Raw genomic sequence first — 17,700 nt, 5'->3', positions numbered from 1 at the left:
CGCTCTGGTGGGCAGAGGTCTGCTGTCTCGCTGGATTTGGTCTGTGTCTGCAGATTTCACCTGGCACTCTGCCACTCCTCAGTTCCTAACAGGAGACTAACAGGACCCCTGCAGTTACCCTTTGGATCATTGAATCATTTAGGTTAAAAAAGGACAAGCCCAAAATAAGCCAGCACTAACCCACGTCCCCAAGCACCACAGTTACACATTTAGAACATTTCCAGGGTGCTGATTCTACCACTTCCCTGGGAAACAGGGCAAGGCAATGCAGGGTCTGGACACAGCACAGAGGGGCCAGTGCTGAAAAAAGCACTGTGTGCAACTTACAGCCCAGTGCTGGAGGCTTTCTCCCCCCTGCTTGGCTGCCAGGTGAAATTCCCCCAGAGATGGGACCCTTCTCTACTCCCCAAAGAGAATTCTCCCTGCTCTCCTCCCCTCAAGGGGCTGCCCAGCACCAGAGGCTTTCTCTGTGCATGTGCTGTTACTGCTGAGGCATGTGCCCTTCTGGTATTTTTCCACTGAAATTCAGATTCATAACCCACACTTCAACAAATAAAGCTAAACGATGTCGAGGGATTGCTATTTCAAAATCAAATCAGTACCTCACACGTGCCAATTCTGCTCTGGCCAGGAAGCTCATGGGAGGAACAGGACACCTGGTGCAACACCACCAACTCCATCCCCAGCTCTGCACAGGCCCCCTCACCAGCATCACCACTCCAATAACCCTCGTGTTTCTCACCAATAAATTGTGAAGCTTCATCCATGGCTTTCAAACACCACAATCTCCTTGTGAGAAAAGCCATCAGACAAGATGCAGACACCCTTTCCTGTGAATGATTCCTCTACTCTGCTGGCAAGAGCAAAGAGGTTCACAGATCCACTCACCCCATCCCTATCCTAACCCCTGCCAGTCCTGGCTCTCCCTTGACTGAAAGGGATGTGGAATTTCTTGGCATGGAGCAGAGGGATTTACTAGGTGCAGACCAGGAAGCTGAGCCCTGTGCTCTGGTTTTAATAAGGTGGCAATAAGCAATGCGTCTTTCTGCCCTCAGAATTCCTCCTCTTCAAGTATGAGATTTATTAGAGGAGCCATAAATCATGTCATGTTGGAACTGGCCAAAAAAGCCCGACATTTTTATTGGTTTTGATTAATAGATTTATAATTGGCAGCAGGCATGGCAGCCTCTGCGTTTATTTTTCCCAAGACTTTCTTCCTTTTCCTCGCAGCTGACGCAGCTTGGCCTCCTTTGCATGTTACTTTTTCTCCAGATCTCTTATTGTTTTGATTTCAACTGAATCGTGTTCCCTTTGGTCCTAGTCCACTGGTGCTATCTTTGGGCAGAGTTTAATTCTGGGTTGTTTAGAAAAGGGCACTGCTGAACCTCTCTGAAAAGAACACAAACACAGATTTTTACTTTCTGCTGTTGGCTGGGGGTGGGGGAGGTTTCTTCAGTCAAATCCATGCCTCTTCACACCCTTCAGAGCTCAACCTCCACTAGCAGCAGACATGGCCTCACTCCTCCCAGTCCCTTTCCAAACATGCCTTAAGAGTCCTCCAAGCCATGCAGGACCCAACACTCATCCCCTGCCACATCACCTTGTCCCCTCCGAGAGGCAAACCTGAGACAGCCCATCCCTGAGTGCTGCCGGGGGGCACAGCTGGATGCCTTCCTGGAATCAGTGTTCAGGAACTTCCTGCAATTTGTTTTGAATTATTTCCCACATGTGTAGGAAGAGGGTTGAACTTTTATTAGCTGGGCAGGCAGAGATCAGATGTTCAGAGAAAGCTGTCCCCTGCAAAGCTGTGTTGTGTACAGTGCTTTGGGCAGCAAAGGTTAGGACAGTGCCCTGAAGGAGTGAGAGGGCTAAAAATCTAGGGAAAACTACAGGGAAAAGCCCCAAGCTCCCAAAAATCCCTCTGTTTCTCTTCCAGGCCAAAGACAGGTGAGACACAAGCCCTGCTGAAGGCAGCACAGGCTGAACTTCATGGACTGGAGAAGTTAGGACACATATTCACTTTCAGAGGCCAACTACTGGTATAAGACATGCACTCAAAGAGGACAAGGAGGTCTAAGTGAAGCAGTGTCAGTAACAAACAATAATAATTTTGACACCTCCAAATGTTCTGGAAACACCAGCAGAAGACTCTGTGTTCCCACACTGCTCCAAGGTCAGGAGAGCAATTCTCTGTCTCAGGACTGGGCAAAGTGAGGCACTTGAGAGACTGGATGGACATCACCTCAGCCTTCCACAGGTGGTCAGAGGAAAGCCCAGAACATTTCCACACTCTGGCTACAGCAGGGAAGCCCTGCAGAGCTGCTCTGTGGCTGCTCAGACCTACTCTTGGTACTCAAGCCTGGCTCAGGAAACTTGCACTTTTGCAATGGGTTCCACACTGCAAAAAAACTGGGGGCACACCCTCAAGGCCAGAGCTAAGAGGAGATTCAAAGCTCACAGCTCCTCCCTCTGCTTCAGCTTGTCCCACTGCTGGCACCACACTGGCATTGCCTGCTCACACTGTGCTTCACTACAAGAATGGGGAATGGAACAGAGGAGACCTTGCTGGTGCTTTCAAATCTGCAAGAAATTGCCAGGAGGAGGAAAAATTGTCCATTTGGGGCTTGTGGGTCCTGTGCTGACCTCCTCTGGCTCCTCAGGAGAGGGGATTCACATCCCTCAAATGAAACTGCTGAAACATGTGCCTGAACTTAAATGGATACAAATCACAAATGTTCACAGGGAAGAGTCCACCATGGGTCATTAACACAAAGCCACCCTCACCTCTGACACCTGGAGCTGGGCTCAGAGGTTGGATACACTCCCAACAATGCCCCTTTTCTGTACTCTTCCCTGGACACTGCCCCAGCCAGGGCTAAGGTGAGGACACTCAACCTCCCTGAGGGATTTGTTCTTGGCTACCCCACTGCTGCTCCCTGCCCAGGTGTGCAGCAATCAAAAGGCTTTTCTGTATGCCAGTATTTAAACAGAAACAGATCCCACCCCATCCTCTCCCACCCCCTAAACCACACAGACAACACAACCCCTGAGGTGCAGCACGTCCTTACCCTGACAGGCCTTGTGTCCTCCAGATGCCACCAAGGGCAGCCAGAACATTCCCCCTGGCATTGCTGGAACCAGCCTGCACCACAGAGAGAGAGATTGGAAATGTTGGCAGAGGTTTAGTTATTTAGTGAGCTCCTGCCCCTGGTTAGTGCTACACAACAGGAATTACAGAGGAATTATCCTCATAACCTCCTTACCCCAGGCACAGGCAAAAGCTCCTCATCTCCAGGAATGGAAAAAAGGGTGGAAAGTGAAGCAGAGGCACAGAAGAACAAAACAATCAAGGTCCCAGAGCTGGTCAGTTCAGAACTGGGCAGGCAGTCCCTTCTGCACTACACTCAGCTCCACACCCAGCAGCTGACACTGCAGCAGGACCTTAATAAAAACACTCTCAAAGCACCAAGTGACTTTGCTGCTCCTTTAGATTTAAAAGAACAAAAAAACCCTGAGTAGTGTATTGCATGTGAAAATTGTCTTGACAAACAGCAGGACTAGAGACACCTAATTCCATCTGTGACCTAGTTAATGTGAAGTGATTGACAGAAACTGAATGGTCTCAAAGCACCCTCACTTCTTTCCCTGGCTGCTCAGGAGAGAGGCAGAGATAAATGCAACACAGGTTTATCACCACTACTATCCACAGACAAAGAAGCTGCAGCAGACACAACCCAGCAAGGACAGATAACACAGCAGATGGGACTCAGCTGGGGAGGAGCATGTTAGCAACAAGAAATACCCCAAATTGAGAGATGTGAGCAACAGGGTAGAAAACACCCACAGAAACTCCAGAATGCCCATCCTTCACCAACACTGCAGCTCTTTTTAGGGCTGGGAAAGGCTTTAGGAACATCTACCTGCTGAGGGCTCTTAGCTTGGTGGCTCTCAGCTCTGCCTTGGGTCAGTGAGATGATGATGGGAACACCAGACTCACCAGCAATTTCTAAACTTATTGAACTTACTGATCTTATAAGCAATCTTCCTTCTGCCCTGGTTGGCTGATATTGGCCATCACAATCTCTACAGTTTAACATTTTACAACAGAAAATCCAGTACCAAGCCCTCCTCTGTACCTCCTCAGATAGGTACAGACATACCAAAACAGCAGAATAAATCCCTGAGGAGCATTTTAACTTTGGGTTAACTCTGACTCTGCAAGGCTTTTCTTCTAAAGACACTGCATGAGAGTCTGGAAGCTGAGCACGAGCCCAGGACTGTTTCAGACAGCTCCCTTGGGAAGGGACCAGAGAAGAATTTAAGGAAAGGAACACAACAATTTCATTAGTTCTGCATGCAGTGTCTGTTCACATCTACTCCTGCCTTCTAGGACAGGAGCAGAAATGGTTATTAATAGGTGCTGGATTTCATTCTGTAAGGACCCTACAGAAACCCTGGAATGCCCAGGCCATTCCCTGGCCTGTCTGGTGGCCTCCTTCCCTCTTACCTTTGCCAACATAATTCTTGTCTTTGCTACGTCGAGCGGTGTGGTGACTGCAGCTGCAAATCCACCTGAGAAAATTAAAACACCAAGCACAAGTGAGACATTGTTGTGTGAATATGAATGCCACACTGCCTATAATTCCCAGGGCTGTGGTCAACACTGCTCTGTTATTAATGCCTACAGCACGTTCCCTCACGTCAGAGCCCAGGTACGTCTGTCCAAGCTCTGTACACAGACCTTTTGTTACTCTGTATTGACTTTAGAAAACAGCTCTCTGCTGCTAAACTGTAAATCCAAACATCCCCAGGGACATGACTGTCTTTTTGTTCTGTACTCTGTACATACATGAACATAGGAAGGTTGTAAGGATAACAGATTCCACTTCCAACATCTACAGCAAGTTTGGAAGGAAAAAAACTGCTTACTCATTTGCAGAGATGGGAAAATAAACCAGTCACACTGTGTTCTGCCTAGAGAATGAAAGTCTGACCATTTGAATGCTGGAAAGACAGAATCATGCTCTGTATCTGACACACATATGCTTGGGCTACTCACTAGATACACACAGACTGGATCTGGGACTGTTCCAAGGAAAAAAGACAAGTCATTGTTTGGGATGGAGCTCATCTCCAACAGATTAAATCAGCTCCACTTTGGATAACAACAATGTGAAGCTGCCCAAGGGTCTCAGGAAATTGTCAGAAGTCTGCTGTCACAAGTGCCATCTTACCCTCAGGGGCATTTTTATTCTCTACTCTCTCCCAAACTTCACCCTTGAAGCTCATTACTGTCACTTGCCCCAGCCAGCTCAGCTGTGGCTTTCCTCCTGAAAGTCAGAAATCTTCAGCTTATCCATCTGCATGTCTCACCCCCAAACGTGTGTGTCTGGCTCTGTATTTTAACCCTGTGACTACAGCCTGGCTTCTTGAGCTATCTAGGGACCAGCTCTGCTGCTTTTCCTCCCAGGATTTTATTCCTTTCCCTTATTTCCCCATCCTAAAAACAATTCTAATCTTTCTCTCATCTGTTCAAAATATTTCAAGAGAGTAATTCATGCTGAGGAAGAGCCAAAGTGAAGGAAACTTCTAAAATGCAGGAGCAGCAGTAAGTGAAGAACGAAAGGGGAAGAAAGGGGGGAGAAAAGAGAGCAAGAGACTTGTTCTGAAATCTTTCTTCTTGCTCCTAATTTTTTCTTTTCTCTGGAGCTTGCATAAATCCTGTATCTGCCACAGCCGGGAACAAAGTGACTCCAAAGACTGAAGCCTACACAGTGCCCAGGGAATAAGCTAAAAATAATCTATTTTCTGTTCCAAGTTTTATGGAATGTAGAAAAATTGATCTCTCTTTTCTTGGGATGGGAGAAGGGAAAAAGCATTTCTTCTAAAATCTGTAAAGTAATGAAAAAAAAAAAAATAAACTCCCTGCTGGCTTGTGCTTTTACCTGCATCTCTCTTTCTCAACCACCTTAACTTGAACATATTAAACCCCTGTTTTACGACAGAGCAGGCTGGGCCAGCTGGCACCCTACTTGACTTCTTACAGTTAATTAAGGAATGTCCCATGACAGTTCAGGAGATGCAGTAAGGCACATGTGCAGTCCCCCGGATCTCAAACAAGCATAGCAGGAAAATTGAGTTGGTGAGCAGCCCCAAATGCCTGGTTTTAGGAGCAGCTTCCACTCCCAGAGGGTTGGCCCACGTGGTTCACTCTGCCGGAAGCTTTCTAGCAGTGATACCTCACTAAAAAGCAGAAAAATGGGCTGTACTCGAGAAGTCAAAGCAGAAACTATGAGCAAGTTAAACTAAATTCCAGTCCATTCTTGGACCTTCTTTAAGGTCAGAAAATCTTTTTATTATGAGCCAGTTTTTGCGTAAGTGACCAAAAGGCTTTGAGAATGGTCCGGATAGAAACTTTGGTACTCATGTCAGCAATGTATTTTTAGAATGGTAAAAATAATCTCCATGGAAAATAGTGGCTTTACAAGTCTGGATGTAGAAGCCCTTCCTTTGCCCACAGACCAAGCTAAAATTAAACAGTGAACCACATGGCTGTCAGGCCGGTATCAAGCAAAAAAAATCTCAAAGCATCACCCAGCTCTGATGGCAGCACTTTAGTCAGACTTACGTCCCTTATCAGATCCCTGTAACTTTTTTTATGCATTTATTCCTGAGAGTTTCTTACTGGCAGCAGCTTCAGTCTTGGCTGATAGAGTGGTTAGAACAAACACAATTTATCCTGACACGATGTTCCCAAATTCTTATCTGAAAACTTTAATCAAGGCTGATTGGTTTTCATTTTTTCTCCAGCTGACATCTGGATCTTCCCTACTCCTTCGTTATTAACATTTCAATGTTTCTTTTTCCATCACTGGGAAGTATTTGGTACAGATTTACCAATCAGTTCAGAATGGCAACAGCAACAATAAAATGCTTCATAAGCACAACAAGCAGCAGGATAGCGGCTAAATTAAAAGCAAGTTTGTATATGCTTGACAAAAACATGAGATTAAAGCTAGCATTTGTTGGGGACTGCTTTTTATTGAAGGCAGAGAATCTGACAAAATGAATGTTCTCCAGCCTTAACTCTAAATGTCCAAGATAATTTTAGATTGACCTCTTAAACTTAGTACACAGGTATCCAGGAAGAGAATAAAGGAACTTAAAACTTGACTGCTTCCAATCACCAGATTGATACAACAGACACAAACTGTTAAAAGCCAGTCTATCCACTGAAAATAGGAGGGCTGTGCACTGCACTAATCCACAATAAGGCCCAACAGATCTTTAAATTACTTAATTATTTAATAATCATTCGGTTCCTGCTGTCACTGAACTCACCAAGAGCTGCCACAGGATGCTGGAGTCTGCTCCACTAATCAGCAACCAGGAAAAGCATCAGAGTATCAGGTGGACAAGAAAGGCCCAGACACATGGAGCCTCCCACTCCTAAATCATCCTGGTTTCTCTGCAGAGCTGGTGGAGAAAAAGGAACCTTTGCAGGCAGTCTGTGTCCAGGCTCACTCACCAACTCAAGGCTCCTCTCTCCCTTGCCCTAGACAGAGCTGGGGATGACTTGGGCTCAGCAAGTAGGCTTAAAGATGGATTTTCACATGAGAGAAGGCTCTTGGCTCATTAATACTTCTAGCAGAGAAAATTCCTCTATTGGGAAAATAAACCTTCATGCAGTAGTGGAAAATTCATCACCCATCTCCCAAGAAGTTACAATGGTCACTGTATATTCACACTTTACCAAGTCAGGGTGTTAAACAGAAAATCCCCCTGCTACTCACACTTTCCCAGTGACCAGTCCTTGCTGGAAGTGCTGGTGACAGACATCTGCAGAGCATGATTTACCTTTACTTGGCAATAAGAATAAAAAGACTTGAAGACTTAAAATATTCCCGTAGGTTGCTGCTGGCATTTTCTACCATTTTAGCTGTCATACACAAATAAAAGCATCAGAACTGAGGGAAATACTTTACCTGGGAACAACACATAACCCTAGGTTCTCACAGCCTGTAGAATTTGCTGCTGCAGGAAAATGTTTCTCAGGTACTTAGACACAATCCTCAAATAAAATCTTATGAAGGGAGAAAGACAAATTCTCCTTCAGTTTTGGCATCTTGCTTTTCTGTACCATTTTAGCTTCTCACCTTTTCTGCAGGGTTCAGGGAATCCTTCTGGCCATTACAGGGGTTCTCCCTGAGTCTGAGCTCCTGTCACATGGCCAGACCTCTGCTCTCTCTTCTGCAATACCAGCTTTGTAGGCCAACCTCATTTCAAGAGACAGGAATTTGCTCCTTGTTGGAATTAGCCCATCTTAGGAAAAGAAAAACTATTCAGGTCAAACTGTACTATTGGCTTTCTTCATTATTATTTTCTGTACTGACACCTGGAAGTTACCCAGGACCTTGTTTTTTGTTAATAAACAGGGTTTTTTTTAATTTTCACTCTGGTATTCATTTCTCTCATTAGCAAAAAGGGATTATTGGAGCCCTTCTCCTTAGAGGAAATGTTCATTCCAGGGCGTTTTCTCCTGAAATTTGTCTCCAAACCAAGACATGGGTTGAAAAATTGAGTGGCTCTGGTCCAATGCTAAACCTCACAGCATCCTTTTACACTGCCTGATCTCCAAGTTCACAAATGGCATTTTTCAGAACTCTTCAATCAATAAGTTCTTATTTGAACTTTTATTTTATTGGTATAATTTAAATTTTTTTTAACAGGAAGTTTATTCTGCTCCTTTATCAGTGTGGGAACGACACCTGTCTCTAGTAGAGCAAAGTGATCCAAGAACCTCTTTGGATTTCAGCAGAAATACCAAGACAAAGCACTGCTCCCTCCAGAGATTTAACCAATTCAGGGCTAGAAGCATGTTCCAAGCAGACTCTGCAGGGAAATCTTGAGAACTACTCAAAAATTTATTCAGAGCTATAGAGTTAAAGAGGCTTTTAGACACAGTGTGTAATCTTGTCAGAGCCGATTAGATCAAAACAAAAGTGATGGGAAATCCTCCCTGTTCATGTGCAAAAAGCTCTCCTTAGTGCATTATGACTCACTGGACTTGCACCTCCATTCTTGGTGACTTTGTCACCACAGAGCATTAATTATTAATGTTAAGCCACACTTTTTCTTATGGCAGTGAGAAAGAAGGCATCTTAAAGGGGGCAATTTGCAGTCACATTAAATGGATATTCAGGTTCTTTGACAAGCTGGGGATCTCCTCAATGCTCCAGGGCAGTGCTTTTCTTTTCCAACAGCTAATGCCCAATGGCAGGATTTCCCTGCTACTGTCCCACTTGCATGGAGAACACAGGAAGCCCAGCAGCTCTCCTGGGGCAGCCTGCCTTGGCACACTGCAGGGCTGGGATGGTCCAGTCTAAGCCCAGAGGCGAGGTTTGGTTCAAACACAACCTCAGGCTTAAAATCTCATTTAGATCTACTCTTGGGTTATTCCCCACCAGCTGCTCAGGTATCACCTCTTCCCACTCCCCAAATACTTTAAACATCTCTTTTAAGGCACCAAAGATGATGATAAAGCTGGACAAGGCCTTGAGGGATTAAATCATTAACAGATGAGTCAGAGAGGATTCCTAATCTCTAATTTATGTTCATGCCTATTACACTTCCATAAAAAGCCCATGGATCACATATCTCCATTTTACATATGAAGGCTGAAACTGCTGCCATTTCACAGGCACTGGGGATGGAATTCAACAGATTGTTGCTCTTGGTTCTGTCTTCACCAAATAGTTATAACCAACTCATACAGACACACATACACATGTGTGTGCCATAAAGGGAAGCTAAACAGGACTTTTCTTTCAGATTCTTTCAGACTATTACCCTGCCCCTCAGGACCTCTAACATATTTTTAGAAAGTATTGAATTCAAACAAAGAACACAGGAGAAAAGCCTGTCTGTGTGATTTCACCATCCCACTACCATGGTGGCATTTGAGGGCATCTGTGTGCAAAGGTTGCTTTTTGGATAACATTCTCCTTTTAAGGATAATAACACAATGATTTAAAATCACTTCTATGCACACAAGCATCTTGTTTTATTCATAGGGTACTGGTGAGGTTTTAATTTTTTTTGTTTTGGGATGGAAAGAAAGGGATAAAGAGTTTGCTTGGCCTTTCCTTACCTCATCTGAAGCTACATGCAGGTAGTTAATAATTTTTAACTCTGGAATCCATTGTTCAGAATGCAGGAAACTATTTTTCCACTAGCTCCCCTCAGCAAGAAGGCTAAATATTTTCAGTGAAACAGAATGGATGCAGTACCAGAATAGATCAATATCAGAGCCATCTTGTTAACATATCTCAGAGGGAGGCAATGGAGACAGAGGGGAAGGTTCTGATCCAAAAAGAGCTCAACCTCCAGAGCTTTGAAGCAGCTCCTCAAAGGACACATGAGAAAAGAAGGTTACAATGCTGCTGGTGAAAAGGAAATAATAGGTAGACAAAGAACAGAGAAGGAAAAGCTGTCTGGAGGAAGCGTAACCCAGAGAATATTTATCCTCACCAATTACAACATGAGCTACAAAATCAGACTCCTGCTCTGCAAAGATTTGTGCTTGGGGAATAGAACCTAGGAAGGCAACCAGGCTGAAGTGTCTCATCTACCAACACATGGACCTGGACTCTCCAGGACCTGATGTCTCCTCCAACACGAAGTGTTGGCGTCCCCAGTGTGTGCCAAAGGACAGTGACACATGTCCATGCCCAGCTGTGCCTCTGGAGGCTCCTCCTGCAAGATTTCTGCTGGACAAGGAGCAGACATTGCTGAACATCTATTAAACAGTAGCAAGTCCAAGCACAATTGGTCAGAATCAGGAAGGAACTGGAGGCACTGGGCTAAATTCCCAACTGAGGCACCAAATCTGACCTCAGGAAATTACTCTGCAAGGCTTTGGGTAAATCAGATAACCTTTCCAGCTCTCTGAACATGCCTGAACACAGCTTTTGTATCAATCTAACTGTAAAGAAATCAGCAGTGTTAAATTAATGAGCCCCATCACACCTGCAGACATACAGATTGCATTTTAAAGCATTTTTAGTCTGTTAGTTTGATTTGTTTCAAAACCAAAATGAACGATCTGCTTCGTTTGCTCTTACTGTGCTTGCACTGATTGATGAAGTCAGTGTAAAATCCAACAGCAGGATCTTAAGCAGAATAAAACTCCCTTCCCATCAGCATAAACAGAAAAAGTACAGCTGGACAAGACTACAAGAGGTCGCCTAAATATTCCCTCGGCCCCAGAATGGAATCAGTTCTACCTCAACCATTCCCTCATTGCTCACACACTCGATCTCTTAACTCTGTGCAGCCACAGCCATGCTGCCTCCCCTCAGCTGTGCAGTTTCAGTGCCCTCCAAAATGAAGCCTCAGTCTCTGCTGGAATTCTGCTGCTATAAATAATTCATTTTCCCTAACAGAACTTATTTTTAAAAAATTACATACAATGTAATGGCTCAGAGTTTGTAAATTATCAAAGAAGAAGCTTTGCTTTCGATAATCTCTATTTCAAGAAATGCTATAATTTCTCTTTAAACAGGATTTATTTTTTCCACATATTCTGTTACTAGTTTGGAATCTCAAAATGTATTTTAGCTCCTTGGGGAAAAAGCTCTGGTTATCCATCCCTTTACTATTAATCTGTTTTTTCTATTAAGACAGTTGAATCTCTCCTCCCTCAAACTTGTCAGCTATACTGATGAGTCATTAATAGATTTTTTTCCCCTCTTATTGTTTTTTTTGGAAGCAAGTACAGTAGGCTAAAATCAAGCAAGAAGCCTACTGAAGAATGCAATTAACTTCTGGCTTGTTTGGTAACAAATAGTGCAGTATTGTATTCTGCCACCCTTTATTCTCCTCGTAGTGTCTGGAGATTGCCCAGATGTTTCATCCTCTGGGGTTTTTTTGCTGCAGAAGGCTTTTGCCTCCAGGCTGAGCAGCGCTGGCCCTCTGCTCTCCTGCCTCCAGTTAATCTAGGTGGCTGTCAGAGCTGTCACAGGAATGGTGAATCACGGCCTCTGCAATCACTTCAGCCCCTGGGGAAGTGCTCGGAGCGAACAGCTGCACAATCCCCCACCCAAACTAAGTTTCTCCTGGATGAGGATTTTACAAATCAACTTTGAAATAATCACAAAGCCTGACTGACAGGCCCACAGTTTTTAAATAACAGAAATTTGTCAAAAACAAATTGGTTGTCTTTCAAACAGACACCCTGCTTGAGTCTTTTTTTTTCTTCTTCTCTTTCCTTTGCTGACTTTCCCATTTCCAAACAACAACTGGATCCGTTTTCTTCTAAACAAACTTGAATTACAAAGGAATGTTGTTCTGCTATACTTAATAGATTTGCACATTTTTCCCTTTCTTCTTTAGTCTTTCCCAGTATAACATATAATCCTTTGCACCTGCAAAAGCTCCACAGACTGCTGACTGCCAAGAATCCACCACGTGACCCTGCTTCCATGACCAGAGATCCTGTGTTTAAAGAGAAAGGAAAATAAAAAGTTATTAAATGTTTGAATCTATCTGATCCCCATGCGAGTTAACTCTGAGGATGGGAACTTAAGTGAAAAGCTATTTTTGTGGCATTTTTGAGTGATGTAATAAGTGATTTTTCCCAAGGAACTTGTGTACTTGAACAAGCAGATGGAGTGAGAAAGACGTCTGGAACTGAGGAGGGCTTGAAGCAAATTGCTTTCAGGGAATTCATATGTATGTATTTAAGCCTGTGGCCATGCAACTTTGCAAATATTTTGTGAATTTATTTTCTTTCTGGCAGATAAAACAGCACAAAGCAAAACACTGAGCGTGAGGGCGGCATGCAAGAACCAATATCAGCTCAGCCCAGATGTACAAAAGGCTCCCATTTAAAATGAACAGTTTCCATGAGACACAAGTCCTGTTCTCTCCCCTACATTTCTTAAACCAACCCTTCCCCTCATACTCCCCAAAATCCCCATCATTAAGAAATTACTCTTATCACTCCCATTATACCCCAAAGCAGGTGTGTCTCTGTTTTTCACTTGGCGTCCTTAGGGAGCACACACCTTCCTCTCCATGGCTCCCACACACCCTGCTCCCATCCATTTCCTCACAGCAGCATTTAAACACACACATTGAAAGCCCCAACAAGAACAGTGCCCTTCAAAACCACCTCTCAAGTCACATCACACAATTTGATGAGCCCAGTCAGTATCAGCAGCAAAGGCCAGTGTCTGCTGGGAGGGGTTTTCCCTGGCACCTACAGTCACTGAGTTCTCCCCTCCTGCACCCTGCTCCATCACCCCTTTCTCATCTCCTGAAACACTTCACATTGGAAGCTCTGGAAGAGAGGTTTCTGGTTTATGATGTGAGGATCAGTACTGAGCAAAAAGGGATGGGATCTACGGCCCTTCTGAGGCCCACCACTGAGAAATCATCAATTTCATTTTATAGCTGAGGCATTCTCCTTCTTCTTAAAGCCATATTACTTCTGTACTATAAAATTTTCTTAGAAGCAACTGGATAGCAGTGCTAGGCTGAGATTATTGCTCTTGGGCTCCTGGTCTGCAGTGCAGCCACTTTCCACTGGAGCAGGAGAGCTCTGCTCTCGTTTGCTGACTCTTCATTTAACATGCTGTCCTCGTGACTCGCTTCTTCCAGCTTGGCTGGCAGTTATATTTCAGTTGAATGTTTTAAAAATCAAACTGTTCAAGCAACAATGGCCAGCCACAATGTTGTTTGGTACCCTGCCACAGCTAAATAGCTGCAGCTCTGCTGTACGAAAGCACTAGAGGGGTTCCAGCCTCTCTAATGCTAGCCATTCTTTTCCTGGTGTTTTTGGTATGGGCTGCTATTCTGCCATCACCCACAGCAGAAACTGATTTTCATTTCATAAATAAATAAATAGAGATGCATAATTCTTCAAAACCATAATATGCTTTTCTGGAATAACTTACAGTCTTCGGACATACAGTTCTCTTGTGACTCAGTCCTGATGGAAGAAGGACACACTCCCCTAGCCAAACTACCTTCCAGAGTATCTGGGTACCATCAAAGCATAAATCCCACCTGCAGCACCCATCTGCAAAACACTTCAGGTGCTTAAGAAACCTTGAATTGAAAGCCAGGGTTTAAAAACTGAGCTTCTGGAGCCACAGCTTTCTTTTGATAGAAACAGAATTATGGTATTTTTTTTTTTACCCATTCTCCAAACATCTGTACATCTACAGTAAAGCCCAAGAACTCAGAACAGTTTCTGCTGCCATGTAAAAATGCACTGTGCAAGAGCTGCTGGAGGACTAAGAGGAAAACCAGGCCATTAATCCAGACATTCATGGCTTTGCCAGAAGCCCAGCCTATTCTCAGTCATGATGGGGTTTTATGTTAATGTCATTGTCCGAAGAAGAAGGAAAAGGTCATTCTGATTTCTTGGCATGTAGCTCTAAAATCTAGTTTCTGATCAAGCCTGGCTGCCCAGGGCAGCTCTGCACAAAGAGCCTCTGCCAAGCAAGGCAAACAGTGATGAATTCCCATCCATTATGCCTGCAAATTGACAACAGGTATTTGCAACAGTCATGCAATATGGAAAATGCTTTAAAAGGGTGGAGCCAGGAACAGTTCAATTAAATTAGAGAAAAGGAGAATTGAGGCTGGAGAACAGGAAGCAAATTCCCCAACAGTGAGGTCTACTGAACCACGGAGCCAGCCTCCCCAGGGAGGAGAGGAAAGCCCTCTCCTTTGAGTCATTTAAAAATAGATTGGAGAAGGCACTCAAGACTGAACTGTGGGGAATAATCCTGCCCTGGCAAGGGCAGGATGAGATGACTTCATGTGTTTCTTTCCATCTCCAATTTCGGTGATTCACCCAGAGCTCCAAACCTGAATATGCAGAAGAGCAAGAGGGAAGCAGGGCACGAGGACATGATCCTGGAGGAAGCCAAGAGGAACAAGTGTCACAGGGCCAAGAGGACCGGCAAGATTCCTCTCCAAATTCTTTCTAACCACATGTTGCTGTGGGCCAGGATGACGTGCTGGAGGTCACACATGTTTTCTCTCATAGCCCATGGACCAGGTAATTGACAGGGCTGGTAAGTCAGGCCTGTAAGTTCTTCAAAAACACCCTTTGAGCAGGTTTTAATACCATTAAGATGGGGCAAAGCACAGAAGCTGTTAGGGGTTTGTAGATTGCTATAAAACCAGGGCCTTGTTCCTGGAAAGAAAACAGAGGATCCATATACATATCTCCCTAAAACACTGACTTTGAACAAAACTGCTGGTTATTGCAGTGGTATGATGCTTAGGGCACACTCTGCCACCCTAGATGCTGAACAGAGACAGAAGAGCCTTCCACTCGGGGGGATAACGGGGAGAGCTCAGGCCAGGCAGAGCTCAGAGCACAAGGAGCTCAGAGGCTCCAAAGCAGTGCAGAAGTGCCCATGTGAGGCCTGCAGAAGCCCCAAGGACACTGCTCTGTCTCCACGTGCTCCTGCAAGATGAAACACAAGCCGGGCATGACGAGCAACACGACTGCAGCAGTTGGCCCAGCCTGGGTCCCCCACTGCCATCACCAGAAAGGCTCCTACCTGCTCACACTGTGCTCCTGCAGCAGGGGACACCCTGACTGTTCCAGGGCAGTACCCATTCCCACTAGCATTCACAGCCTAGGGAAGCAGAATGACAAGGAGCACATTACATGAAAGCGGCCGCCATGCCAAGCCTGTGTCATGTGTATTCTATTAAGCTGAAGGCTGAATAGAAGACTTTGTTTTCCACTTCAAAGGACCCCATCCCAATCTCTCTCTCTCTTCCCTTATGAATAACAAATTGGAAATAAATCTTCTGGCTGAAGTGCATGGAAACTCATACAGTTGGGGCCCTCTGCAGCTTCCCAGCTCAATCACATGGTAATTTTTTTTGTAAACACTTTTCTGTGATATATATGTAAATCTCGCTGTGCATTGCTGCACCGTGTAAAGCAATACAGCGGGTGTGGCCTCAGGGGATGGCACACAGCAGGAAGCCTGACTGCATATTTCCAATTATTCACAGGGATAATGTTCACAGAGAAGGGTCAAGTTTTATATGTGGGCAGAGCCCTACTTTTCCTCCTAGAGATCCCATTTCACCCTGCTCCATAGGCCAGTGTCCCCGAATTCTCACCACAAATGTTATTTAGCTCTTTTGATACTGAGAAAACAAGGACATCCCATTTTGTTGGGAAGAGTGAGCATTGGAAAAGTCACTCTCAAAGGCCCTTCAATCTGAAAAAAAAACAAATAAGGAAAATATTACCTCTGCTTTTAAATACTGGAGGGAAGTATTTGGTGCCCACAAATATGGACTCCTCAGTGCTGAGGGCACCTGGCCTCCAGATGGCCAATAACCTTTGACCAGTGCACACAACTCTTACCTGTGCATGCCTGTCACCTTTGCCACACATTTATAGGAAAAGTTTGTGGCAAAAATCAGCTGTCAGCTTTGTGCTCTCAATGTATCCAGGTCATGGTCTATATTCAGGACATCTAAGCTTTGGTAATCCAGGAAAATGCAATACCCACATCTCTCAAACCTGATGACCAGCCCAACACCACCAATGCTGCAGGAAGCATTGCAGAGAAGAAGACATCTCTGCCTTGGCCTTGCTATTCTTCAAGCAGAGCTCATGGCATACACTACACTTGAGGCCTGCAGCTGAATAAATATTACAATTCATTCCAATGATAAGTATCTACAGTATCTCTGTGTACCCCTCTGTTCACAACAGTGTTCAACTTCATGGTAACAGGGGAGAAAAAAATCAGTACAAATGAATCACATGGATCTGTGTGCATGTGAGGTCCTGCAGACTGAGGAAAGAAAAGCAATTTTCATGCTGCCCTTTCCTGCTAGGGATTTTACTCACAAGGTGGCATTCTGCATGGCTGACCCTTAGAGGTGCATGGCACATTAGCTACAGGAGAAGCAAAAACTTCACAAGTTGATTGCTGTTTCTATACAGAAAGTCAACATGGAGCAGAGAGCCAAATGTCCTCCTCAGTGGATTTTTATGTGCATATGTGCAGCATATGGGCAAGTACATGTGTATATTATCTTGCAGGAAACATGCAAGCCCAAACATGGGAAAAATTCAATGATCTAAGTTCACTGTTGACATAAATGCTGAGACTCCATTTGCACTAATGGAGTTGTGCTCACTTATGCCAGTACTGAATTCAGTCCTAGAATTAAACCCACCCAAATCCTAGATAAATTGAAAGAGAACAAAAGTTGGCCTATATGCAAGAGCATATTTTTCATGTTAAAAGCATTTCGTTCCCTTTTTCTGCCCATATAATACTGCATTGATGTCTGTGACCCATTTGGATGTAAATCAAAATGGATGTGCTAAAAGCCTGGTTAAAGGAAATGTTCTTCAAGCAGTGTTCCCATGGCAAGGCAGAACAGCTATGCTCAGTTTCCATGGCACAAAGGGACATATAGGGAGGGAAAATTCACTTCTGAAAAATCACTTTAAAGCCAGCAGGGTTTTTCTTGAGCACCTGCACTGCTCTTACCTAATGGATCTGTGCTTTGTAGGTGTGTGTGAATAAATTACGTGGAAGAATTGCATAAATCTGCTAAGGTTCTTCAGCAAATAACCAGTGTCCAAATCAAATCTTCAATATTCAAACATCCCCAGATGTCACTGGCAAGCTTAGC

The 17,700-nt window shown here is 44.4% G+C and overlaps 1 protein-coding gene across 9 annotated transcripts in view; it reads right to left on the bottom strand.

Moving 5' to 3' along the window:
• SLC25A26 (solute carrier family 25 member 26) overlaps positions 1-17,700 on the bottom strand; it is an 83,807-nt gene that overhangs the window by 1,793 nt on the left and 64,314 nt on the right. For 5 of the 9 annotated variants that reach the window (XM_059856766.1, XM_059856768.1, XM_059856770.1 and 2 more), the window contains 3 exons: positions 12,426-12,495; positions 4,508-4,572; positions 3,069-3,142 (listed from right to left, as the gene is read on the bottom strand). In XM_059856766.1, the coding sequence (XP_059712749.1) occupies positions 3,069-3,142; positions 4,508-4,572; positions 12,426-12,495 (209 nt within the window). Of the gene's footprint in view, positions 1-1,107; positions 1,390-3,068; positions 3,143-4,507; positions 4,573-12,425; positions 12,496-15,584; positions 15,663-17,700 lie in introns of those variants that run through there. The other 4 variants (XM_059856764.1, XM_059856767.1, XM_059856769.1 and 1 more) reach the window with 2 other exon arrangements.

This window comes from Haemorhous mexicanus, chromosome 11 (genome assembly GCF_027477595.1).
Source record: "Haemorhous mexicanus isolate bHaeMex1 chromosome 11, bHaeMex1.pri, whole genome shotgun sequence".
Taxonomy (NCBI): Eukaryota; Metazoa; Chordata; class Aves; order Passeriformes; family Fringillidae; genus Haemorhous; species Haemorhous mexicanus.
The sequence above is the reverse complement of the archived record's forward strand: the minus strand, read 5'-3'. Positions and strand labels throughout refer to the sequence as shown.